At 46.4% G+C, this 25,197-nt stretch overlaps 2 protein-coding genes and 1 non-coding gene across 6 annotated transcripts in view; all 3 read right to left on the bottom strand.

The window, feature by feature from the left end:
• Positions 1-129: 129 nt before the first annotated feature.
• RILP (Rab interacting lysosomal protein) lies at positions 130-3,962 on the bottom strand. 3 transcript variants are annotated; one of them, XM_072779088.1, is made up of 8 exons: positions 3,454-3,949; positions 3,286-3,379; positions 3,096-3,202; positions 2,762-2,995; positions 2,142-2,287; positions 1,648-1,770; positions 879-962; positions 130-617 (listed from the first exon to the last, which is right to left on the bottom strand). In XM_072779088.1, exons 1-8 carry the CDS (start codon positions 3,679-3,681, stop codon positions 476-478), a joined length of 1,158 nt encoding a protein of 385 aa, XP_072635189.1. In that variant the 5' UTR covers positions 3,682-3,949; the 3' UTR covers positions 130-475. The 3 variants fall into 3 exon arrangements, with proteins under 3 accessions (XP_072635189.1, XP_072635190.1, XP_072635191.1); XM_072779089.1 differs by lacking the exon at positions 879-962 and having other exon boundaries at positions 3,454-3,959; XM_072779090.1 differs by lacking the exon at positions 130-617 and having other exon boundaries at positions 881-1,017; positions 3,454-3,962.
• A 718-nt stretch (positions 3,963-4,680) lies between these two features.
• PRPF8 (pre-mRNA processing factor 8) overlaps positions 4,681-25,197 on the bottom strand; it is a 29,441-nt gene continuing 8,924 nt past the window's right edge. For both annotated transcript variants that reach the window (XM_072779081.1, XM_072779084.1), the window contains 24 exons: positions 24,821-25,008; positions 24,426-24,664; positions 24,053-24,199; positions 23,639-23,849; positions 23,311-23,427; positions 15,032-15,279; positions 14,611-14,790; positions 14,267-14,402; positions 13,984-14,153; positions 13,714-13,843; positions 13,446-13,592; positions 13,089-13,249; positions 12,589-12,780; positions 11,986-12,223; positions 11,726-11,854; positions 9,882-9,995; positions 9,625-9,798; positions 9,166-9,359; positions 8,193-8,432; positions 7,954-8,095; positions 5,747-5,887; positions 5,466-5,605; positions 5,162-5,364; positions 4,681-5,018 (listed from right to left, as the gene is read on the bottom strand). In XM_072779081.1, the coding sequence (XP_072635182.1) occupies positions 4,864-5,018; positions 5,162-5,364; positions 5,466-5,605; positions 5,747-5,887; positions 7,954-8,095; positions 8,193-8,432; positions 9,166-9,359; positions 9,625-9,798; positions 9,882-9,995; positions 11,726-11,854; positions 11,986-12,223; positions 12,589-12,780; positions 13,089-13,249; positions 13,446-13,592; positions 13,714-13,843; positions 13,984-14,153; positions 14,267-14,402; positions 14,611-14,790; positions 15,032-15,279; positions 23,311-23,427; positions 23,639-23,849; positions 24,053-24,199; positions 24,426-24,664; positions 24,821-25,008 (4,136 nt within the window). In that variant the 3' untranslated portion in view covers positions 4,681-4,863. The remainder of the gene's footprint in view (positions 5,019-5,161; positions 5,365-5,465; positions 5,606-5,746; positions 5,888-7,953; positions 8,096-8,192; positions 8,433-9,165; positions 9,360-9,624; positions 9,799-9,881; positions 9,996-11,725; positions 11,855-11,985; positions 12,224-12,588; positions 12,781-13,088; positions 13,250-13,445; positions 13,593-13,713; positions 13,844-13,983; positions 14,154-14,266; positions 14,403-14,610; positions 14,791-15,031; positions 15,280-23,310; positions 23,428-23,638; positions 23,850-24,052; positions 24,200-24,425; positions 24,665-24,820; positions 25,009-25,197) is intronic.
• Positions 7,337-7,443, bottom strand: LOC140607601 (U6 spliceosomal RNA). Its single transcript, XR_012009568.1, has one exon. It is a non-coding gene; the product is annotated as a U6 spliceosomal RNA (small nuclear RNA).

The following is a 25,197-nucleotide window of genomic DNA, read 5'->3' as shown; positions in this document are numbered from 1 at the left end:
GTGAGGCCCTAGCAGGAGAAGCTCCCCACCCACTAACAACCAACAAGACCCTGTGAGGAAACCTCAGCCTGCCCTTGGTCCTGGCAGATCCAGGTAGGAGCAGACCAGTAACACACAGACATGGGACAGTTTCTGGGTATCATGGGCAGCTACTTTATTATATTAGCTCAGGCCATGCTCACACACCCTTGGGAGGTAGGTAGCTCTATTTTATGGATAAGAAAACTGAGATTCCAAGAGGAAGCACTTTTATCTGGCCCCTGAGGCTTGGCACAGAGATACAGGGAAGGCTGAGCTCTTCATCATGCCCTGGCTCAGGCCAGAACTGGGAAAGAGCCTGGGGAAGGCTGAGAAGGAAGGAGCCCTGTCTTCATTTGAGGCCACACATCCACCCATAGCCAGATTCCAAAGTCAGGTCTCTGGGGCTGCTGAGACCCCCAGAGAAAGCTGTTCATCAAGTGCAGAGCAGAGCCAGTCAGGAATTGAGGACTGTAGAGCTGCCCACAGGCCGCATATGGAGTTCCTGTAGAGCCTCCTCTTCTCCCCTTAGCTCACTGGGCACCGTGCTGGTCTGGGCTTCAGGGGCCTCTGTTTCACCCTGATAGGACAGGCCAAAGCTGGCAGGGAGAGAACCAAGAGGTACTTTGAACTTGGATGCCAGAGAGGTCAAGGATATGGGCTCAGGGCAGGGAGTGGTGAGAAAAGGGGATACAATAGGAAGAAAGGGCAGCATGAGGTATTGAGGAGGCCAAGGAGCCAGGGCCAATGGAGGGAGTGGCATGATTATAGCTCAGGACAGCAAGATGTCAGTGGAACAGGAAAGGGGAAAAGAACAAAGATGGGGCCCCTCCCTCACCCTTCCTCTTCCCCCAACATACAAACGCTGGATTCTGGATTCAGTGGGTGGAGGGTGGGCCCCCTTATTGCCAGACGGCAGGAGCCATGAGCTGTCTTCATCTTCACTGAGGCAGAGAAGAGAAGAGAAGAGAGGAGATGTGGGGATTGTTCATCAAGGCCCTGGGGACAACAGGAATCTAACTATGTTCAGACCTCTGCATAGTACCCAGGAACAGCCAAGGGATGATAGAGTGACTATGGGACCCCCAAGGCTGGAGAGAAGGAGGTGCTAGGGAGATGAAGGACATCTTGAGGCTTTTATTTTATAGCCTCAGAGCAGGCTCTGACATGGCTATAATTAAAGTCTTAACCCTTTGAAAACAAACAGATCCAGCCAAGACAGGAAAGTGAAAAATTAATGTGGAAAAGCAGTGTTACCAGATTTTTTCAGCAGAATGTATAGTGAGCATGGCAAGTGGGAACAGTGCAATCCAGAGAGAAGGGTGCAGGCTGGACAGCAGGCTCGGGGGGGGGGGGGTGACCAGGCCAGAGTGGCAGGCTCAGGGAGTGACCAGGCCAGAGTGGTAGGCTCAGCAGGACAGGCTGGACAGCAGGTGCAGGGGTGACCAGGCCAGGTAAGCAGGTTTAAGAAGGGACTAGGCTAGGTGACAGGCTCAGGAATTTATGAAGCTAAGGTGGTAGGCCCAAGGGGTGATTAAGATGGGTTAGAGCATGACCAGGCTGAAGCATCAGGCTCAGCGGAAAGAGTGAGAAGGGGTTGGCTCAGTGGGAATGGAGGCAGGGACTTACCTGCTCTCTGCTTCCTCTGGGATCCCTAACATCTTGGCCTTGATCTTCTTCCGCTGCTTCTTGACAGCCACCTTCATGGCTTCAAGGAGAAGCCCAGGGACCCGGTGATCTGTGAGTAGCTCCCTACCCGAGGAGGAAAAGAGGCAGAGTAAGCAGCAGGAATGCCAGCAGTAGGTTTCATCCCAAGTACCTGTGCCTGACATTCTCCTTTTCTGAAATGTTCTGCCTTGCTGACATCCCTCAGACTTAGCTTAGGTGATGCCCCTAGGAATCTTTCACAGCTGCTGTGTTTTTTACTACCTCCTACCCCATTTGGAAGAAGTTCCAGGAAGGCAGGGGCTGTGTGACTCATGTCTTCCCAGTGTCCAGCACAGCACCTGCCATATATCATGATGGGTAGATCAGTGAACTAAGGAACGGAGCTGGTGATGTGAGGCCCAGGACAAGTGTGAGTGGAGCCCCTGAGCTTCCCAGCCCCTGCCTACCGCCCTCACCGCTGGAAGTAGGCCAACTCCTCCTTCAGCAGGAACACGTTGGCTTTGAGCTCATTCCGCTCCTGAAGGATCTGCTCGAGCTCCTCTCGACTGAAGCTGCACTGTCCTGCCTCGGAAGGGCGCCCTGGCTGCTGCAGGGCAGCCGCCTGCAGAGGGACAGGCTGGGTCAGAGGGGTGCCTCTGCCGGCGCCCCCCTTTCCCCGGGCCATCACAGGAATGCTAGAGGGAGCGACTGGCCGGGAGACTTGGGGAGGTAAGGGAGCTGCGACAGATGACGACAGCCCGGTGCTCTGGCCAGCGTGGGAGCAGGGACCGGCTGGAGACGCGCACTCGTGTGCCACCTACCAACTTCTTTTTTTTTTTTTTTTAAGATTTATTTATTTATGATATTATGATAGAGACACAGGAGGAGGGAGAAGCAGGCTCCATGCCGGGAGCCCGACGTGGGACTCGATCCCGGGACTCCAGGATCGCGCCCTGGGCCAAAGGCAGGCGCTAAACCGCTGAGCCACCCAGGGATCCCCCACCTACCAACTTCCTGATGGACCCGCTAGGCAGGACGACAAACCCAGCCCGAGTGCCCAAGTGCCAGACCTGTGAGGACTGCCATGGGCACTCACCTGGTCCTCAGGGGTCCCCGGAGCTCCAGCGTCGGCGGTTGCCCGCTCGGACCCCCGCCTCTGTGCGTCCCCGGCCCCCCCGGCACGGTCCCGCGCCGGCTCCACCGCCCCCTGGTGCGGTAGCTCCCGCTCTCCCTCGCGGTCCCTCGCGGAGCGCAGCTGGGTCTGCACCGCTGCCAGCTTGTGGCGCAGCTCCGCGTTCACCAGCAGGAGGCGCTGCAGCTGCTCCTGCAGCTGGGGGCGGAGTCAAAGAGGAGGTAGGCGGGGCGTCGGTGGGCTGGGTGGAGAGCCCCGCTCACGCCCATCGCCCCGCCCCGCCCCGCCCCGCCCTCACCGCCTCGGTCTCCTGGCTGCGTTGGAGCAGATCTCGGTTGTGCGCCCGGAGCTCGTCCCGCTGGCGGTCGGTCACCTCCTTGAGCTGCCTCAGGAGAGCCCGCTCCTCTGAGGAAGGGGCGTTCTTAGCAGCGGCCTGGGGAGGAGGCCCGGAGCCGCCCGCCCCGCCCCCTGGCGGTGCCCGCACTCACCCTGTGGGCCGGAGCGCAGCTCTCTGCGGAGGCGCTCGTTCTCCTCCCGCAGCCGCCGCAGCTCCACTTCGGCCTGCTGCGCTGACACCTGCAGCTGGGGAGTCCAGGCTGTGAGGCCGAGGCTCCCGCCAGCCCTGCGGGTGGCCAGGGGAAAGGGCGGCGACTCACTGAGTCTGGGTCCGGCCCTACGGCGGCCTTTTCCAGGAGCTCCAGCGCCCGCACCACCAGCGGCACCAGCCCGGCCGCCGCCTCCGGCCCGAAGCGGCGCGCCAGCTCCTTCAGCTCCGTGCCCAGGGCCCCCGCTAGATGGTACACGAGCTCCGCCGCCGTCCCTGACCCCGCGGCCACCCGAGGCCCGCAGCTGTGCACCCCAGGTACCGCCTTCCTGGGCTCCATGTCCCCAGAAAGTTAAAGGCCACGCCAACCTCCCTACCCCCACCCACAGCCCTAATTGGGGCAGGAAAAAGCCAAACAGTTCCGGCCCAGGAAGCAGTTTCGGGCAGTGGGGGGCGGGGAAGAAGCGACAGAGGAGGAGCAATGAAGAAAAAAGGTAAAGGCTTGAAGGCGGTTGTGCACTGGGCCCCCTGGGCTCTGTCCTGTTTGAGCCCCAAGGTCACAGGAAGCAAGGCTGCCGACTTCCAGCCAGGCGTCCAAGAGGTTGAGGTTCACGGCTCTAAGTGGTCACTTTTGTCAATCCCTCCCCACAGCGCGCAATCCAGGCTCCACCCCTGTCTCTGGAGTCATGAGGCCCAACTTGGCTGCCAAACACCACAGGCAAGAGGTGAGAGGTAGGAGGGCTGTCAGGCCTCTGCCAGGGACAGCCATCTGTCCAGCCAAGTGCCTGTTTTCCCAACCACCAGTGACACAAAGCCTAAGGGGCTATGCTGGGCACCACAGCTGTCGGGAAAAATTCACAAGCTTCTAGACTCAGAAAATGGCAGCAACTGCTCCAAAGGAGGCTGAAAAGAGTGATAGTTTGCAAATATTTTTAAGGGAAGTAGGCAGACGTGATCAAGGCAGTAAGGGTGTTAAAACCCAACCCCACCTCTATTCCTTGAATCTACAAGTTTCTTGATCCACAGCCCCCGAGTAGGGAGGGGCCTCATGCCACTTTAAGACCGAGGCCACAGCCTCGGTGGCACAGGGGTTTAACATGGCTGCCTGCAGCCCAGGGTGTGATCCTCAAGACCTGGGATCGAGTCCCATGTCAGGCTTCCTGCATGGAGCCTGCCTCTCCCTGTGTCTCTCTCTATTGCTCATGAATAAAAAAAAATAAAAAAAAAAATTTTTTTTTAAAAAAGACCAAGGCCAGCATCTTGCTGTGAACAAGGCCAGCCTCCTGCCATCCCTACACCCAGAATTTGAGCTCAGGAGGAAAAAAACAACCTCAAAAACTCCTATTTATACAAAATTTATTATTACATTTTGCTCAGGACTACATGCCACGAGAGATCAATTACAAGAAGCACAAACAGGGAGAAAAGGAACCAAGCTGCTGAATGTCACCAGCTTCTTTTTGGGGTTTTGTAAAAGGCTCCAGTCTTGGGGAGTGTGAAGAAGGGGGAGGTGAGGAAACAACTAGGCATAGAGGTCTTCTCGGTCCGCAGAGTAGACCTCACCCTCTTGCAAGAGAGCGAAGTTGAGGAAGTGGGAAGGTCTGTGCACCTCGTGGTAGAACTCTTTAGGATTTGCCAGCTGCAGCTCATACTTCATGTTGGGATCATGCCGGACACCTAGGGTTAGAAGAAAGGGCCAGTGTTAAGCAGATGCACCTGCCTCACCCAGCCTGGGCCCTTGGGCCATCTTGGAACCAAGGCCCAAGTGCCAAGGGTGATGGCCTAACCCCAGTCCCAATTCCCTGTGCTCCTCAACTTACCCATAAAATTGTAGTTCCATGAGGACTGGGCAGGGACCATAAAAAAGCCAAGGAAGCGATCTGACAGCAGCATCTGGACCCTCTCGTAATGTGAGGGTAGATAGCCCTTGGGATTGTTGCCCTTATCTGTGTTCTGGCGACCCCATTCATAGCCACTGGGGGTCAGCTTATAGGCTGTCAATGTGCAGGAGCCTGGTGTGAAGCTGAAAGAAGATGAAGACAGAGTCTGCTCAGGCCACCATTCTAGGCCCTGTACTGCCATGCCTGCCCCACCATACTTCCAACCAAGGAGGCCCAAAGCTACCTGCAGGTGATGATAATGGTCTTCTCACCATCCCAGGATGGGTTATCAGCCATGATCTTAGCATGAGTGGTGACATCTTGGGGTGATAGCTGGGGGGACTCGTTGGGCTGAGTGTGGATCCATCCTAAGGGTTCCATCTCCTATAGGCAAGAGAGGTGAAAACTATCTGGAGCCCCATCCCCATCTGCAGACAAGAATCACCTCCATGAAAATTAACATGGCTGCCTTCCTCCCCCCATTTCAGCAGAAGAAAGCCCCCATTCTCCCACACCCCTGCTGACCTTGAGGTACTCGTGCTGGGGCAGCTGGCCAGGCAGGTGCACGGTTTGGTGAGTGCCCCACTGTGGTACCATCACAATGCAGCGGATCTCCTTCACCTGGGGGTTATCTGGTGGACTCACTCCATACAGGTATCCTGCAATCTGGAAACAAGAGGGTTAAGAACCAAAAGGATTCTTAGTACCACTCTATCTCTGGGCTGCCAGCCCTGTGTTTCAATTCCCTTCCTCACAAAGAATAGGCCAGAATGTGGTCAGAATCTCTTGCATCAGAATCACCTGCCGTGCTTTTTCAAAATGCTAAACATGGGCAGCCCGGGTGGCTCAGCGGTTTAGTGCCGCCTTCGGCCCAGGGCATGATCCTGGAGACCCAGGATGAAGTCCCATGTCGGGCTCCCTGCGTGGAGCCTGCTTCTCCCTCTGCCTGGGTCTCTGCCTCTCTCTCTGTCTCTCATGAATAAATAAATAAAATCTTAAAAAAAAAATTGCTGAACATGGACCTCATCTCTGACTTCCCACATCAGAATCTTGAGTGGGGTCCAGGAATCTGCATTGCTCACATTCCCTGGTTGATTTTTTTTAATTTGAGAGAGAGTGAGCAAGAGAGCCTAAGAAAGGGAGTGACAGAGGGAGACAGAAGTTCCCCACTGAGCAGAGAACCCAATGTGGAGCTTGATGCCAGGACCCTGTGATCATGACCCAAGGCAGACGCTTAACCGACTGAGCCACCCAGGAGCCCCTCCTCAGTTGATTAAGTATAGAGTCCATAAATAAATAAGCATACCAACACATGGTTCCTGAATTTTCACAAGCTGAACACATCTTTAAATCCACCACTAGGTGGTATTTTAAACTTTACACTGCCATCAACAAAGTAGAAGGATCTGTGTTCCTATAAAATCATGCACAGAGAATATTAACAATCTTTTCAAATTCACCAACCCGAGACCACAAATTGGGTGTTTTATACAGTATGAATTATCTGATTACCCATAAAGCTAAGCCTCTTTTCCCAATTGTATTTCCCATCTATAGTTCCTTTTCTTTTTAAAGATTTTATTTATTCATGAGAATAAATAATAAACAGATTTTATCTATTTATTCATGAGACAGACACAGACACAGAGAGAGAGGCAGAGGGAGAAGCAGGCTCCATGCAGGGAGCCCAACGTGGGACTCAATCCCAGGTCCCTAAGATCATGCTCTGGGCTGAAAGCAGGCTCTAAATCGCTGAGCCACCCAAGCTGCCCTGCAGTTCCTTTTCTAAACTACCTTCCAGTTCTTTGCCTATTCTGCCTATCTTTATTTATTTAAAGATTTTATTTATTTATTCATGAGAAAGAGAGGCAGAGATCCAGGCAGAGGGAGAGGTAGGCTCCATGCAAGGAGCCGGATGTGGGACTCCATCCCAGAATCTGGGATCATGCCTTGAGCCAAAGGCAGACACCCAACCGTTGACCCACCCAGGTGTCCCTATCTTTTTTTTTTTTTAATGAACTTCTGCAAATTCCCTATTCTAGGTTCTACCCATCTTATCTTAGAATTATGCAAATATTTTCTTCCTGTTTTTGGTATGTCTTTTTTTTTTTTTTTTTTAATATGGAACGCTTCACAAGTTTACGTGTCATTCTTGCGCAGGGGCCATGCTAATCTTCTCCTGATCATTCCAATTTTAGTATATGTGCTGCCGAAGCGAGCACTGTTTTTAGTATGTCTTTGTCTCACACAAGTTATTGATTATAATTTAATGTTTTGTGTCTTAAGAAGACCACCCCAAAACTAAGGTAATTAGCTATTTTCTTCTAATACTCTACAGCTTAGTGTTTTGTTTTACATGCACATCTTTATGTGCATTTTATTTTTTAAGTGTTGTGAGGCAGGGTTCTGATTGTTTCAGTATCATTAACACATCCTTAATCCTACAGACCTGTTACACATTTATCATAGCCACATGAATCTGTTTCTGACTATACGCTATCGTCTTCCAATCAATTGTGGGCCAATACACCATTTTCTTAATTGCCACAGCTTTATAACGTTTTAATATTTGGTGGGAGCCAAAATCCTTCTTGCTGTTTCAGCTATTCTTATATACTTATTCATGCATAAATCCTGAAACCAGCACCTCAAGTTCTAGGCAATCTTAGGTGAGCTTTAGGCACATAAAATGTTAGGCACACATTATGGCCTAATTAAACACACTTACTCACTTGGGCCCGAAGGTCAGATATGCAAATAAACTTCTTAAGCACATTCTTAGGAAGGATATAGGTATAACCGGTCTCCTTGATGTCATCAGAGGACACGTAGATATGATTGGTCCTTAGGTGAAGGTTGGCAGCAGAGATGGCCCTAAAAACGGTGGGGAATGTCAGCACTTCTGAGGCCTACAATGTCAGGTAGCATCAATAGGTTTTGCCATCCCTATCCCTCTCATTCCTTAGAGTACCTAACCCTCCATTCAGTCTTAGACGAGAAAGTCTGGGTCTCATAGTTGCTGGTGGTAGAAGTAATGATCTCATCGCCATGCTTGTTGACAGTGCGAGTCTGCGTTGCTGTCAGCTGTGACTGTTCCTTGGTCTGCTTCTCAATCTCTGCTATCTGCTGCCGCTGCTGTGATGGTGCCGAGATCTCCATACCCAAGATGATGTCTCGAATTTCTGACTGTGTCAGTGATGCCACATTGACGCTGTGGGGAAAGCAAGGATAATACCACAAGATCCCTCCCCTTGGTCAATTTTGTCCAAGTGACAGAATGTAACTTGGTAGGACAGGGGACCCAATGCCCTTACCCCAGACACATCTCAAGTGGCACTTGTAAAAGAAGTATGAGGTGGAGATGTACTGATACTGCTAAGATTTATCACAGCCCAGGATGGCTCTGTGCATGTACAGCTTTCAGCCATGCTCAAACCTGCTCAGTAGCCATACCTTCCTCCTTTCTTTGATAAAAAGTGCCCTGGTTTCTAGGACAATTCTTAAAAATAGAAACCTTTAGAACTCGTTCTCAATTACAGCTAATATTGTCTGTCACCCTAGGGTTATCTGGAAATCTATGGACACTTTTATTTTTGGTTGCCACAATGACAGGGAAAGGGAAGAAGAGGTGTGTCTGTGCTATTAGCAGTGGTACCTGGGGATCTGGGATATTAAAACTTCCTGTAATGTATGGACAGTAAAGAAATGCCCTGCTCAAAATGGCAACATGGGAAAATGTCCTAGAATCAGACTAAAGCCCTAAAACAGACATTTTCTGCATTATTTGAAGACACTGCCTACCTCTTTTCTATAGGCATCTTTAGGACAATACCTTGAAAAATCTCTGAACCCACATGTTTCCCAAAACCCCAGAAACCATATACTAAAAGATTCATTTCACCCTTTTAGGATTTTCCATCTGTCTCCCCACCACCACTGCTCACTTGTTTTTCTTGCCATAGTCGGCCAAGATAAGATCTTTGAGCTGCACCTCCACCTTGATCCACTCCTCGTCAGTCAGAGTGGGCCAGATGTGGTGTGGTTCTGTAATGGTAGTCTTGTCTGGCTTCAGGATCACCTTTGCTCGGTCATTGTTAACATGAAGAGCACGCAAAATCAGGATGAGACGGGAGAAAGCCTGAGAAAAGGTATGGCAGCGGAGGGGGGGGAGGTCAGCCACTAGATGTCCTTCCTTGATTTCCTTTCAGGGAACCCAGGAATGGATTTCAACCACTCTCCCAGTCAACTTTACATGCAGAGCATAGAATTGTTATCCACAGGTTAAAGATGTGAAAATGGCCTCATTAGGGAACCTGAGTAAAAGGTAAGGAAGGCACAGGATTGTCTCGTGGCCCCAAAACCACCTCTCTTAGAGTGACCCTCTTTGTTAGGGGATTTCATACCGTGTAAGATGAGATAGTCTTGAGCCAGTCATCATAGAGATTAAAGAGAACCATCTGGGGTTCAGTGGCTTTAAGGATGAGGTCTCCAAACTTTTCCACCTTGAGACAAGCCTGGAAAGGTAGTTGGAGCTCTGATCCTTTGATCACAATATTGGGGAAGTCCAGCAAGTGCACCTGAAATAGGATATCAAGTCCAAAATTTAAAAAAGAGCCTGCAGGTCTCAGCCCTTCTTTCTTCTACCTCATCCACCTCTCACCTCCAATGGGTCCAGCATGCCCTTCCTAGTAACAATGATCTGCTTGGGCTGCTCCTCTACAGGCAGAGATCGGATCAGGGCAGCCACTTCCTCAGCTGTCTTCCACTTAGCCAGCTAAAAAAAGCAAGAGGGGATGAAATGGAAATTGAATTTCTACTATCCCAGGTCAAAGTGAACAAAGATCCTAGTCTTGAAATAATCAACCCAGGTTTCTGCTGCACACTGCTATTGAATGTTGGGTACTTTAGAGATGCAAAATGTCAAACTGCCTTGCCCTAAAGGGTTTTTCAACCTAGTTGGTCAAATAAAACTCAATCAAGCTGTACCACAAACTGCTATTTGATTACATATGTCAGGGACAAAACAAATTAAGACTAAAGGTCATAAACAGCTGCACAAAGAAACAGGAAAACTTTATTTAAAGAGCAAGCGACAAAGCACACCACTGGGGCAAGGGGCAAAAGGAGGAGAGACTCTCAAACAGACTCCAAGTTGAGCACAGAACCTAACATGGGGGCTCAATCCCATGACCCGAGCCAAAATCAAGAGCTGGATGCTAAACCAACCAAGCTACCCAGGTGTCCCAATGCACAAAGAAATCGGTCTTAAGGGATGAGTAAGACTATGATTAACGGAGTAAACAGGAGAGTTCATTCTAGAAAGAAAACATATAAGCAAAGCCACAGAAGCGGAAATGAACATCAGAGTTTGGGGAAAATAGGATCCTGGATTGGTTGCAAGAGAAAACAGGCTGGGGTTTTTTGTTTTTAATTAATTAATTTGCTTGAGAGAGAGAAAGTGCACACATATGCAAGAGACAGCATGGTGCGGGGGGAGTGCAGAAAGAGAAGCAACCTCTCTGCTGAGCAGGGAGCTTGACGCAGGGCTTGATCCCAGGAACCTGGGATGGCAGCTGAAGGCAGACATTCAACAACTAAGCCACCCAGGTGCCCAGGAAGTAGGTTTGAAAGGAAGAGAAACTGGTTGAAGAAGTTATAGCCCACCCAGATATCATGTGTCTAGGAAGCCAAAGAAGAGTTAATCCAGCAAGAAGGGCTACCAAAGGCTTAGAGCTAAAAATGTGGTAAAAGTAATGTTTTAAGAACATTTGTTCTCTTTAAAAAGATGATTTTTGGGACACTCGGGTGGCTCAGCAGTTGAGTATCTGCCTTTGGCCCAGGGCATGATCCTGGAGTCATGGGATCAAGTCCCACATCAGGCTCCCTGCATGGAGTCTGCTCCTCTTTCTGCTTATATCTCTGATTCTCTCTCTCTCTCATAAATAAATAAGTAAAAATCTATAAAAAGATGACTTTTGGCAGTCTTATTCAAGATAGGTTAAAGATAAAGGAGAGTTGGGGGGGCCTGGATGGCTCAGCAGTTGAGTGTCTGCCTTTGACTCAGGGCATGATCCTGGGGTCCCGGGATCAGGTTCCACATTGAGCTTCTGCAGGGAGCCTGCTTCTCCCTCTGCCTGTGTCTCTGCTTCTGTGTGTCCCCTCATGAATAGTTTTGTTTTTGTTTTTAAAAGAATAGAGTCAAGAAACAGAGACCAAATGTAGGTAATGAAAAGACCTCACACATTGCTTGGCCTCCAACAGAAGATACTTCCCAAGTTAAAGAATTCAGGGAAAAGGTTCAAGTGAGATACCCTTACCTCTCAGAGAGAAACAGAAGGATGCCCCCCCTCCACTAGCTGTCTCTCACACACACACAACTCCCTCCCCCAAAAGAAAAAGGGGTAGTAGAAGGTAGAAAAGGGGGTAGAAAAAGGTTCTTTTTTTTTTTTTTTTTTTTTTTTAAGAAAAAGGTTCTACAGCTGCTCTATCCTTTAACCGGCTCACCTGCCCCAAACGCTTCTGTCCAGCCCACACGGATGTGTGGATTATCTTGAGGAACAGCTGCCCTGTGCGTGGATTGAAGATGAAGATGGCCCCATTGATGGGTTTGGTCGTCAAGTTCCCTTCAAAGGTCTAAACAATGATTACATCAGTTAGCACAGCCTAGACAATACCATCCTGCCTTTACACCATATACATTTGCCTTAGCACCTCCGATAGGCATATATAGAGCCCCACATTCCTATACTGCTTCTAATTCTCACCTTATGGATAGTCACTCTGTAGACATTAGTATCATCCACAAACCAGATAATCTGGTTGGAGAAGAGCTCCCCATAATTCTGAGAGGACAGATAGGGCTCAGTGGGCTCAGATGAATAGAGCTGCAGCCCCTTGCGGATCCGTTCACGTAACACATACAAGGCAGGGTTTGCCTTCATGATTTTGGCCATGGCCTGCTGTATGAGAGGCTTGCTGCCCGGGAACCAGTTTCCATAGGCACTATGAGAATAGAAGAGATGAGAAAAGTAAAGACTTGGGTGGCAGCCACAGGAAAAAGGCAAACTGGAACTCAACAGAGAAAGAAGACTGTTGGCCAGGCAGACAAGTGTCTGCTCATGTATACAGAGGCAAGGAAGAAAAAAATCAATGACCTAGAAAAAGAAAGGGCCGCCCTTTAGGTAAACCAAAAAACACACGTATATTAAAGTATAGGGCCGACTGAGATGCCTGGCTGGCACTCAAGGGCACGGAACTCTTGAGCTCAGAGTTTAAACTGTATATTGGCCATAGTTTACTCATAAAATAAAATTTAGGAAGTACTGAACTAATAGAAAATACATATATGCTTCTGAGCACCAAATTACCTGTGCAGGTTATAGGCCAGGTCAATGGCAATGAGCACACCAGTGGGTGAAGGGTAGATACTCATGTTGTCTGTGGTGTAGTCCAAGAACTTGGCCCGGGCATAGCGTTCAATGTCATGGGAATCATAGTCCCCCCAGCGCAACTGGATATCAATCCAATACTTCTGAGTAGTGGTACTATCCATCACATCCCTGAAGGTGGAGAGACGTCAGGAATCCATGCTTCCAAGAAGCTACCAATACAACCAATGTCCCAGAACCACATCAACTCTCAATCGCTACATCTAAATCTCAAAATTCCCAGTCCCTTTGCCTGTTCCAGATCAGCAAGCCCCTCACCGAGAGAATCAGCAGACCTTATATGTTGACAGGATCAAGGGATGGCAATGGATCCAAGTTAGCAAGAAAGGCAGGCAGGGATAATTCCTAAAGTAGCACTGCTAGAAGACCAGTAAAATCAAGCTCCCTGGATGCCTATGGCTCGAATATAAAACACTTACTTGGAGTCTGCCAGCAACGAGGGCCGGGAGACATTCCACTTATAGGAGGCAAAGAGCAGGATATCTGCACAGGAAGAATTCATCTTATAGGACTTCCGAGGGTGAATGGTCTCCTTTTGTACTGTCTCAATTTCTAGTGCATCCAGTTCCTGATCAAACACCTGGAAGCAAAGATAGAAAGGTTATGACTGCTTATGGAAGCCCACTAGGAATGAGGGCTGGTAGAGTTTCAGATAACGTGGCACCTGGCGCCAGAATGCAAGTTGCATTCTCAGGGCTTCCAAGGTGGATTTCCCATACCCAAGAGGAAGTTGACCTGACTTCTGGTGGCCCCCTCCGCACCCAATTCTGGCCCACCTGACACAAGTCCATCACAATGCTCTCGTGGATCTTCTGCCATAAGTGAGCTCGGAAGATCTGGATAAGAGAGATCTTCAGTGTGGGAATCTTGCCATGCATGAAGATACCTGTCAGGTCCAGCTGCACCTGAAAGCCTACATACACCTGATAGGAAAGAGAGAGGGACACCAGAGATCAAGGGACTTTGGTTCTCAGGGCATAAATAAAGAAGCAGAAACACTTGTTTTTAGCTTCCCATCTTCCCAGGTCTAGCAGTCACACTCACATTGGCCCGGTTGATGGTTGGGGACCACCAGAGGGTGAACCTACGATTAGGAATCTGGTTCAATCCTGATCGCTGAGCATTAGTTAGCTTCTTCCACTTCATAGACTCCTCAAAACCACTGGCCTTTTCCCTATGAAGAAGAAGCTAAGTGAAGTGATGCCCTGCCATCTCCCAAAGATGGTGAACACCAGAGGAGAACACAAAAAACACACAAGTGATGAGCTCAGAGGGTTGTGACAGGTTACTGTAAGAAGAGAAGACAATCCTCACCAGAAAAGCCCCTCCCAGGTAGGGAAGTAAGTGCCCTTGAAGAGTGTGTGTTCTAGAATGCCTTCTACACCACCCAGGGCCTGGATCATGTCCGTACGGTAGTTGTTCAGGTTCCAGAGCTTCCCATCATGCCGCTGGTGTGTCCACCAGAAAGGGTTCTGCTTCAAAACCTAGATGGCAAGGCAGGAACCATCAAGCTTCTGGGTGCCTACTGCCCCCCAATCCCTGGCATGGCCATGGATTCTTTTAATTCAGGGAAAATCTCTCTATGCCCTCCACATACCTGATACTGCTTAAAGTCAGTTCGAACACGCCAGCCCTTATCATAAGCCAATGTGTGCCGGTCCTTCTGGAAGAGGGTGTTGATTCGAGGAATGCCACGATCCCATGAATCTTCTAGATCTTCTAAGGTCAGTCGTCTGTCAAAGAAAAAAGATTTAAGTCAAATGTATTCACACACAGTTTATTTAGCATTCCTCCCTGGCCAAGGATAAACAGGTCAGATGTTAGAACCTATGTCCTATATCCATAAAAATATGGTAAGCTCTGCTCCTGACCTCCACACAGGGCTGAAAGATCATCCCTCCATACTCCTGACAGGACAGTTATTCCTTCCTGGATGTGTACCTGTTCTGAGCAATGGCCTCTTGTCTCTTCAGTGCATACTCAGCCCACACTCGCTGAGAATCAATGAACTCGCTCTCCCATGGCTGTATGTAGCGGTACAAGTTGGGAATCAGCTGGTCTTCTTCATGGCTCATTCCTGAACGAAAGTGTGTGATACCTACATCTGTCTGCTTGGACCACCTGTTTGGGGGACAATCAAGATTATAAAAAATAAATAAAACCCAAAAATAAAGAAACGTCTCCTTCCCTCAAGGTCTAGCAAGATATTTTTTTCTTTCTTTCTTTCTTTTTTTTTTTTAAGTTTATTTAAGTCATCTCTACATGGGCCTCAAACTCACAACCCTGAGATAAAGAGTCACATACTCTTCCAACTAAGCCAGCCAGGTGCTCATAGCAAGATTTTCAACCAAGGTCAACCTACCTGAGGTCAGACTGGGGAATGAGCACATGTCCCATTGAGAGCATGCCAAGTCCACCCAATTCCTTAGGGGTATAGAACACAACGGGAGGGAACCGACTGGGCATCTTGGAGTTGAGGCCAATCTTGATACGTGTCTGGATCTTGTTCTCACACTTCACTAGCAAGTCCAGGAGCTCCTGGGTGTTCACCACAGCCTCTCGAAAGTACGTCATAAGGCCTATAAGAGCTGTGTTCCACTTATTCACAATCTGAAAAAAGTGGGGAGAAAGTATATTATAGGTGAGCCATGGGAGGGGGGAGGTAGTAGGGACTACTTAATCCAGTTAATTATATTCTCTATAGTTCTCAAGGAACACTTGATGTTCCACTGAGCTCAATGTCATCATGAAAGTATATAAATCAGATGAATCTTGAAAACATGTTAGGTGAAAGAAACTAGATAGATGTGTGTGGGTGGTACAGTCCCTTAAACATCTGATTCTTGGTTTCAGCTCAGGCCATGACTTCATGGTCCTGGGATCCAGCCCTGTATCAGGATCCATGCTCAGAAGGGAGTCTGCTTAAAGATTCTCTCCCCCTCCCACTGCCCCTCCCCTTACTTGTACGTTTTCTCTCTCTCTCTCTCTCTAAAAAATAAATAAATCTTTTAAAAAAAGAAAGAGGGATCCCTGGGTGGCTCAGCGGTTTAGTGCTGCCTTCGGCCCAGGGCGTAATCCTGGAGTCCCGGGATCGAGTCCCATGTCGGGCTCCATGCATGGAGCCTGCTTCTCCCTCTGCCTGTGTCTCTGCCTCTCTGTCTATCTGTGTCTCTCATGAATAAATAAATAAAATCTTAAAAAAAAAAAACAAACCTCTAGTCTCTAAAATAAAAATAAATAAATAAATAATAAATTAAAAAAATTAAAAAAAGAAAGAAAAGAAAAAAGAAACCAGCCCAGAATGTCACATATTGCATGATTCCATTTATACGAAATGTCCAGAATAGGGAAATTCATAGATGGAAAGTACTCGTGGCTGCCAGGAGCTAGATGTGAGGGGAGCAATGGGGTGTGTGTGTGTGTATGACTGTTAATGGGTATAGGGTTTCTTTTTGAGGTGATGAAGATGTTCTAGAATTAGTGGCAATAGTCGCATAATTTTATGAATACACTGAAAACCACTGAATTGTACATTTTAAAAGCATGAATTTCACCTCAAAAAATCAATTGAGGCAATATAAACAGTTATAATCAGAGCAAATACAGTAAATAATCTGGGGTGGGCAAAGAAAGAAAAATGAAAAAAATATTAATTAATAGAGGGAATGAAAACAGGGGCACAGGAATTGCCTTCCCACTATTTATAGTGGGAACTATATATATATATATATATATATATATATATATATATATATATATATAGTGTGAACTACAAAACTAAACAAAATACGTTAAACAGTATCTTCAGACAACTGACAAACAGGCAACACAGTCCATGACCCTTGAGAAAAAGGAAACAAATGAGGTGAGTTTCACAACTGCTTCAGCTTCCTGCCTACTAGCCGTTTCCCAGCCGTACCATACACATGGAGGGGTAATGGAAACAGAGCCCAACAGTCTCACTGAACTGAAGAGACAGAGATTTGAATTCAGGAGGCCAGGGCAGCTACAATTTGTGGGGTAGAAATACCAAGGAGAAGCAAGGTCTCAGAAAGAAATTTCTGGAGATCCATGAAGGGATTCCCTCAAGCTTTTTGCTGAGTACCAATCTGCATATAGGAACACCCACAGATCAGAAAGCTGAACTAGTGCCACAGGTCACATAAGGCTGGCAAGTTTGTGTTCACACCTGCCAGAGCAGAGACCTTGTAATACTTGGGAATTGGGTAGAGTCCCCCGAAAAGTTACCAACCTCGCAGTGGAGATACCTTAGCCTGAGAACAAAGGGTGCTATAAGTTTGCCATAACCATGCTTAAAAGCAAGCCTTAAAAAGGATCAAACTAAACTACAAGTTACTGAACTGCACACAGTAACACAACTCAATACTCTTTTTTTTTTTTTTTTTTAATAAATATTTTTTTTTATTTATGACAGATACAGAGAGAGAGAGGCAGAGACACAGGCAGAGGGAGAAGCAGGCTCCATGCACCGGGAGCCCGATGTGGGACTCGATCCCGGGTCTCCAGGATAACGCCCTGGGGCAAAGGCAGGCGCCAAACCGCTGCGCCACCCGGGGATCCCCAACTCAATACTCTTTAATAAGACGTAACAAAACCTATAAACCATGGAAAAAAATTTCTACCATGTAAAAAAATTACCATTCATGCAAAAAAATAAAAATGAATTACCCATAACCAGAAGAAAATTCAGTCAAAAGAAACAGACCTAGCAATAACACAATTAGTAAACAAGGACCTTAGAACATCTACCTAAAAAAATTTTTTTTAAGATGTTATTTATTTACTTATTCAGGAAAGACAGAGAGAGGCAGAGACATAGGCAGAGAGGGAGAAGCAGGCTCCTCGGCAGGGAGCCCAATGTGGGACTCACACTGGACCCAGGGATCACGCCCTGAGCTGAAGGCAGACGCTCAACTGCTGAGCCACTGTGTCCCCTTAAAATCTTAAAATTATGCTTGAGTATATAAAGAAAAATATGAACATAAAGGAGAGAAAAGAAGATATGAAACACCCAGATGGAATTTTCTAGAGATAAAAATTATAGCATCTGAAATTAAAAAAAAAAAAAATTGATGGAAATAAAAAAAATAGTAACATTGTAAAACTACAAAGAAAGTAACAGTTCACATTAATGGAAATGAAGGCAAATTAAACACTTTTTCAGACAAAAGCAGAGTATATTCACTGCCAGCACACATCTACTACAAAAAAAATTTTTTTAAAGATTTTATTTATGAGAGAGAGAAAGAGAAGGAGGGAGGGAGGGAGGGAGAGAGGGAGAGGGAGAGGGAGAGGGAGAGAGAGAGAGAGAGAGAGAGGCACAGAGACATAGGCAGAGGGAGAAGCAGGCTCCAGGTAGGGAGCCTGACTCCAGGATCATGCCCTGGGATGAAGGCGGCGCTAAACTGCTGAGCCACCGGGCTGCCCACTACAAGAAAATTTAAAGGAAATTCTTTAAGCAGAACGAGAACAATACCAGATGGAAATCTGGATCTACATAAAGTAACAGAGAATACCAGAAAAATTTTATAAGTAAAATGTAAAAGATACTTTTGCTCATTTTGTAATTTCTATAAAACATAAAACTGTCTAGAGGAAAAATTAGTGACAAAGTACTGTTATAATATAATATAGTTAAAACATACGACAACTATAAAGAACGAGGGGAAAAATGAAAATATAATGTAATGTTCTTGTACTATATGTAATGCAATTTTAGTAGTAAACTAATGGTCACACAATAGACTGCGGTTAAGTTAGAGATGTGCAGAGAACCAAACCAAACAACAAAACACTAAACAAAAAGTGAAACTAAATCAAACAAAACAAAAAACCCACCTATGGTACCTGTCTGGCTCAGTTGATGGAGCATGCAACTCTCAGGGTTGTAAATTCAAACCCTATGCTGGGTGCAGAGATTACTTTAAAAAATAAAACCTTAAAAAAACAAAAACACTGGGATGCCTGGGTGGCTCAGCGGTTGAGTGCCTGCCTTTGGCTCAGGGCGTGATCCTGGAGTCCCACGATTGAGTCCCACATTGGGCTCCCCTCAAGGAGCCTGCTTCTTCTCCCTCTGCCTATGTCTCTATCTTCCTCTCTGTCTCTCTCATGAATAAATAAAATCTTTAAAAACAAAACCAAAAAACCCACCAGCTCCTTAATCCAAAATATAGCAGAAGAAAAAAGCAGAATGAGAAATGAAGAATATGATGGCAGATTTAAACCCAACTACAGGGGCGCCTGGGTAGCTGAGTTGTTAAGCGTCTGCGTTTGGCTCAGGTCATGATCCTGGCGTCTGAGAATCAAGTCCCTTCTCCCTCTACCTATGTCTCTGTCTCTCTGTCTCTCTGATGAATAAATAAAATCTTAAAAAAATTTTTTAATCCAACTATATTAATAGTTCTATCAAAGACTTCAAGACAGAATATTATGAATAAAGAAGTAGATTTCATAATGATGAGAAACAATTAAGGAAATAAAATAATTCTATGGGGCACCTGGGTAGCTCAGTTGGTTAAGCATCCAACTCTTGATGTCAGAACACAGGTCTTGATCTCAGAGTCACTGAGTTCAAACCTTGCATTGGGCTCCATGTTCCATGGGCATGGAACCATAACAATAATCCTAAATATATTACATACCTAACTACAGGGCTTCAAGGCATATAAGGCAAAAAGAGATGGTGGTCCTATTGACGCAGAAAACTCAATAAAATCATGTAATTATGTCCAGAGACACAAACAATACATATTCCTTTCAGGGGTTATCAGAGTTGGTCATATGTATAGAGCGTCTTTGTGTATACCAGTTATAAAATACAGTTCTAACTCTAGTAATCTCTTCAGGTACATGACCTAGCATTCCAACTGGCGCGCGCTCCCTTAATCATCCCTTAGTGTATATAGGCTCACTGTTCCATGGACGAAACGTTTGTCAGTTTGCATTTTGATATCAACAAAATGGCACCCCCTTCCCCAAGCCTGCTATATCTTGGACAAATCCTTGGTTTTCCATCTGCAAGCCAACTGCATTTTGCCCAAGTTTCAGTTGTGTTCAACAAAACATCCTGCCTTTATATAATTACAACCTAACTGTGATGTGGGTAATTTTGTGTGGCTAAATATTTTAAGATTCCAGATTTCTGAACTTCAGAAATTCTTCCATGCTCAAAAATATATATAATTTTTTTTTAAAATGTCATGTGGCTTTATGCTAAAAGCTTAAACCCTGAGATCATGACTTAAGCTGAAGTCAGACCCTTAAGTGATTGAGCCACCCACACATCCCAAAGCTTGGATATCTTTAAAAAAGTAACTGTGTCTCTGAACAACCCCTCCTAAAAACAAAACCCCCCAAAAAACAAAAAAGATGGACGCAAAAGAGGAAATAAATAAATCCACAAGTGTAATTGGAAATTTCTAAGACTCTTCACTCAGTAATAAAAGTAGACAAGAAAATCATTAAGGATATAGAAAGACTCAAACAACACAATCATTCAATCCACTGAATCTGACATTTATAAAACACTCTACCCAACAGCAGAATATAGATTCTTTTCAAGTATACAGTGTCTATCCTGTCACTAAACAGCTGAGTGCTTCTGGAAAGAAATCACACTCAGAGTTGTCCTCATTTTCTTGAAATCCACCTGGAGCACACAGTTTCTTCAACAATCATACCAAACCCTCACCACTGTGCAAGTTCAGCAAAGCTGAAAAATTCAAGACTTATAATTTTCCACTCAACTTTACATTCACATCTATCCAGACCTCTTTTCTTTTAGGTCCAGAGGATGTTCCCTCTGCTTGCCCTTTACTGTATCCCCACAGTCAACTCCTGGGAACATTGCTCCATCACTTACCACAAAGGTCTGCTGCACCTTCAACGGCTCCTGGCTCCATCATGATGGGAACATCAAGTCAATCCCATTTAAAAATACTGCCTTGACTTATAACTCCCTCTAGGTGGCATCTAATTTCCTCCTTCCTCTTACTCCAGCTCTGGCAAGTTGCCAGTCCTTGCTGTCTCCACTCTCTCACTTCCCATAAAGCCTCACCCACTGCAATCTGGCTTCTATCCCCACTATTTCTGAAACAGCTCTTGCTAAGGTCACTAATGACGTCCTGACTGCCAAATCCAATGGATACCTTTCAGGCCTTATCTAACTAAAACACTCTTAGGCAACTGACACTGTTAAATGCCCACCCCAATTCCTGACGTCCTTGGCTTTGAGAACCCGGCACTCTCCCAGCCTGGCCATGCTGCTGTTTCGTATGGTTCCAAATTCATCCCTCTGCTCTTCTCATTCCTTACACTTGACCTGGGTAATCTTGCTCACTCTGGAGCTTTAAACCACCTCCACGCTGACAGACTGCTACACCTACATCTTCAAACCAGGTATCTTCTCCAAGCTTCAGACGCCAAGCTCCACTTGATCATCCTATAGGAGCCTCGAAGTTACCCCTGACTGCTCTCACTTTCTCATTTCATTTCTCCCTCAAAAGCTTCAAGCTCGAAGTATTTTTCAGCAAATCTAAGAGACCACGAATTTAAGAAACATTACTAAGGGGACACACACACATACACCCCCCCCCATATTTATCATGGAATAAAAAAAAATAGGATATAATAAATGCCTGCCAAACACCTCCATCTGGATGTTCTCAGGAACCTTAACCTTGTTACATCCTACACTAAATCCATTTACCTTCTCTCCTAAACCTGCTCTTCCTCCTGTACTCTTCCAGTTGGTAGTGCCAATAGCCAGCTAGTCAGCCACGCCAGAAACTGTTCTTTCCCTTTCCCACCAAAATGAGGCTTTGCTGATTTTACCTAACTACTTATCAAATCTGCTCCTGTCTCACTGCTCCCACCACTGTCATTGGGACTTCAGAAGTCCCCAAACCTGGGATGCCTATGTCTCTGCCTCTCTGTCTCTCATGAATAAATGAAGAAAATCTTAAAAAAAAAAAAAAAAAAAAAAAGTCCCCAAACCTGATCTCCCATCCGATTCCTCTAAATCCATCCTCTCCACAGCTGCAAGAGTGAATCATGTAACAGAAATCTGGAAAAGTCGGGATCCCTGGGTGGCGCAGCGGTTTGGCGCCTGCCTTTGGCCCAGGGCGCGATCCTGGAGACCCGGGATCGAATCCCACATCGGGCTCCCAGTGCATGGAGCCTGCTTCTCCCTCTGCCTGTGTCTCTGCCTCTCTCTCTCTCTCTGTGACTATCATAAATAAAAAATAAAAAATAAATTTTTTTTTAATTAAAAAAAAAAAAAAAGAAATCTGGAAAAGTCACTTGCACACCTAACACCCTCACAGGACTGTTAACAAGACATGCAATGGCCTCCATTGTCTGGCTCTAGCTCATCTATCCAATCTCCATCTCTTATCAGTTCCAACTCCACAACTGTACTCGAATAAAACCGTGAATTTTGTATCATGCTAGTTACCTCTCCAGGGCTGAAGAAATGCCTTCACCTGCCTCATCACCTCACTTTTTTCAGGAAGCCTTTCATCACCCTCTCCCAGACTGGGCTAGGGTCATTAACCTGAGTCTCCTCATAGATTCCCAAATACCACAGCCTCTATGAACACTACATCCTAGTTCTTGTCCATGGATCCGTCTCTTCACCTAGGTTAGGCCAGCTCAACAAAGGCAGAGACTCTATCTTACACGTAGTATGTGCACAGCCTTGAACACAGTAGTTTACCAACAAACACCAATAGGATGAATGAATTATATAATTCTTATTTGATCCTTAGAGGGAATAAACCAACCCCAAAAGATAAACTTTTCTCTTGTACCATTCTCCACCCCCGGGAAGTGAGAAATTTTAAGTAAGAAATACTAAGATAATGGGCACCTGGAAGGCTCGTCAGAAAAGCATGTGATTCTTGATTTTGGGGTTGTAAGTTTGAGCCGCATGTTGGGTGTAGAGATTACTTAAAAACATAAAACTTAAAAAAAAAAAAAAAAGAAAATGTATCCTTAACACAAGCATTGTTTGGGGCACAGCCTAATAAGAACCTGACATTTCCTTCTCTTTTTGCATTACTGAGACACTTGAAAGCATCAGCCAAGACATTATATGCACCACTATGGAAGCATGGAAAGACAGCAGGAAGAGTAAGGTGACTTTTTAAACCTTGCAGACACTTAAGTATACAGTTAACAAATCCCCAGATTATTCTTTCTCAATTCCAGTTGCCTTCAGCTGGGCCTTTGGAAGTAACTGAAGGGAAAAATAATCACTGAGATAGCTAGTCATACTTGCTTTTTAATATGCACAGTGTTATTGGTCAAAGATGAGCTATATAAATAAATAATAAACTCCAGGAAAATGCAAAAACTGAAAACTTTTGTTCAGGTTAAAAATTCAACTTCTATTCTTACCTTAGAATCACCACAATTACATAGAACTACACTGCACATTCCCAACAGAGTATTCTCAGAAAGTACCTGAACTGTTTTGACGTTATAAGCTTCTATACCATAAGGTATGGAAACTAGTACACTGAGCAAGCCTGGGAAAAAACAAGAGCAAATCAAGAGAAGAGCTGAAAGGCATAGGAGATAGAAGACATGAGGGAGGTTGGGGTTGACTGCCTTATATACCTTGGTGAAGGTAGTAGAGCCAGAGGCCATCAGAATTTGACGCACACGGTTGTGGAAGCGCTGCATTGACTCATCATCCACACGCAGGAAACACTGAGCTGTCCGCTCTTTAGTAACCTAAACCACATGGTCAAGGTGAAATTTATGTCTGATACTGCCACAGAAGCAAGGACCAACTCTGACACCCCCCCACCCCAAACTAAACTCTACCTATTCAATAAGGCTCAAATTAACTGATAACGAAAAGTTATGATGGTGTCCTCACCCCCATGTACCCCAGAGGAACAGGGATGATACTGCTGCTCCTAGCCCCCTTCCCAGACTGTACCTCATTCTGCAGGTTCCACACCCCATCCTTGTGGGTGAATTCCTCATAGCTGGTGCGGCATTTAGGTAGGATGCGGCACTCAAAGCCACACATGTTGAACAGCAGGTTGGGGTTATCCTTACTGTACACAGACACGAAACTGTTCTCCCACTGAACTGTAGTCACTGACCGTGGCAGACGGTTCTTGATGTCCCAGAACACTGCCCGACCCCTGCTCACAGAGAACATATGGTCACTTCAGTCTCCCGGGACTTGAAGGGAACTTCCCTCAGACTGCCAGACTCACAATACCCTAGGAGAGTATGCTCCTCCCGTCCAGGATACAACTTCATAAATCCCCTCTATGCTCTGCGTCCCTCAGGCTGGTAACCTTCCAGCTCCCACAGCTTCCTACAGCCCCCATTTAAGACTCACAAGTTGACATCATGTTTCATGAGGCGCATGCGCGCATCTCGGGGCCAGCACTTCTTGTTATTATAGCCAACGATATTTTCATTGTTCGGGTCAGGATGCTCTGTCAGGTAACGCTGGATCAAGTCCCGAGCCTCATCTGCTGTGAACCTACACCAAGCAAGATGCATTGCTGAGATCCAAATAAACTGGGAACTCACAAGACCTACAACTCCATAGATAAAGCCCACCTCCAACTCCCACCCTACTCCTAGGACCTTCTTTCGGTTTTAGAGCCCAAGCCAGCAACAAGTCAACTAACGTACGATAGCTGAGTCCAGAGGCTGGGGACATGCCTCAACGCCCTGCCAGGATAAGAATCCAGGCAAGCCCTCACCTGAAAAAAATATGGATGCGATCGATGTATCTGCAGAAGAGACGGATGGGGTGGGCAGCCTCAGTGGCTATGTCCTGGAAACTGAGAAAGTCATTTGGCATCTGAGGGGGCCCAGCCATCTCACTGGCCCGGTGCAGTCCCAACACCAGCAAATCCATCACCAAACCATAGTACTGCACAATGAATGAGGCAAATTGCAGGCCTCTAATGATCCCGTAGGAATTTGTATGGTTCATGTCCTAGAATGAAAAATTGAGAACTCTGAATAATTCTTAACTCATAGCCATGTCCCAGGCCTCTCTGGGGCCCATCCTGTTTGGTCTTCCTTTCGGCAAATCCTTCCTCACCCAGACACACCCCCTCCAATTCCTTGATACCTTGCCTCCAAGACACACCTTATAGTTGATGACGACATTGTTCTTGGCTGTCATGTAGTCAGCTATGTTGTGGTCTACAATGAGTCGCAGCAGCCTATTAAGCAGGGTCAAGTCAATCTTTTCATACATCTTCTCAAAGCGTGATTCCAGCATGACATTGCACTCGCCCTCACTTGTCTCCCACACATCTTGCAGATTATTGATGCCTGAGTAGGCAAGAGAGATCTCCAGGTTAGAAATTCCCTTCCAAGACTAGTACCTGCAGTCCACAACCTCATCCCACTAATATTCCACTCATTCATCAGGACTGCTAGGAGTGTCAGCTTTGCTCAGTTTAACATCAACGTTATTTCCTTGGCACTATGCAACAAGAGTAAGCTAATTATACTACCTGG

The sequence above is a fragment of the Canis lupus genome, chromosome 16 (genome assembly GCF_048164855.1).
Source record: "Canis lupus baileyi chromosome 16, mCanLup2.hap1, whole genome shotgun sequence".
NCBI lineage: Eukaryota > Metazoa > Chordata > Mammalia > Carnivora > Canidae > Canis > Canis lupus.
The sequence above is the reverse complement of the archived record's forward strand: the minus strand, read 5'-3'. Positions and strand labels throughout refer to the sequence as shown.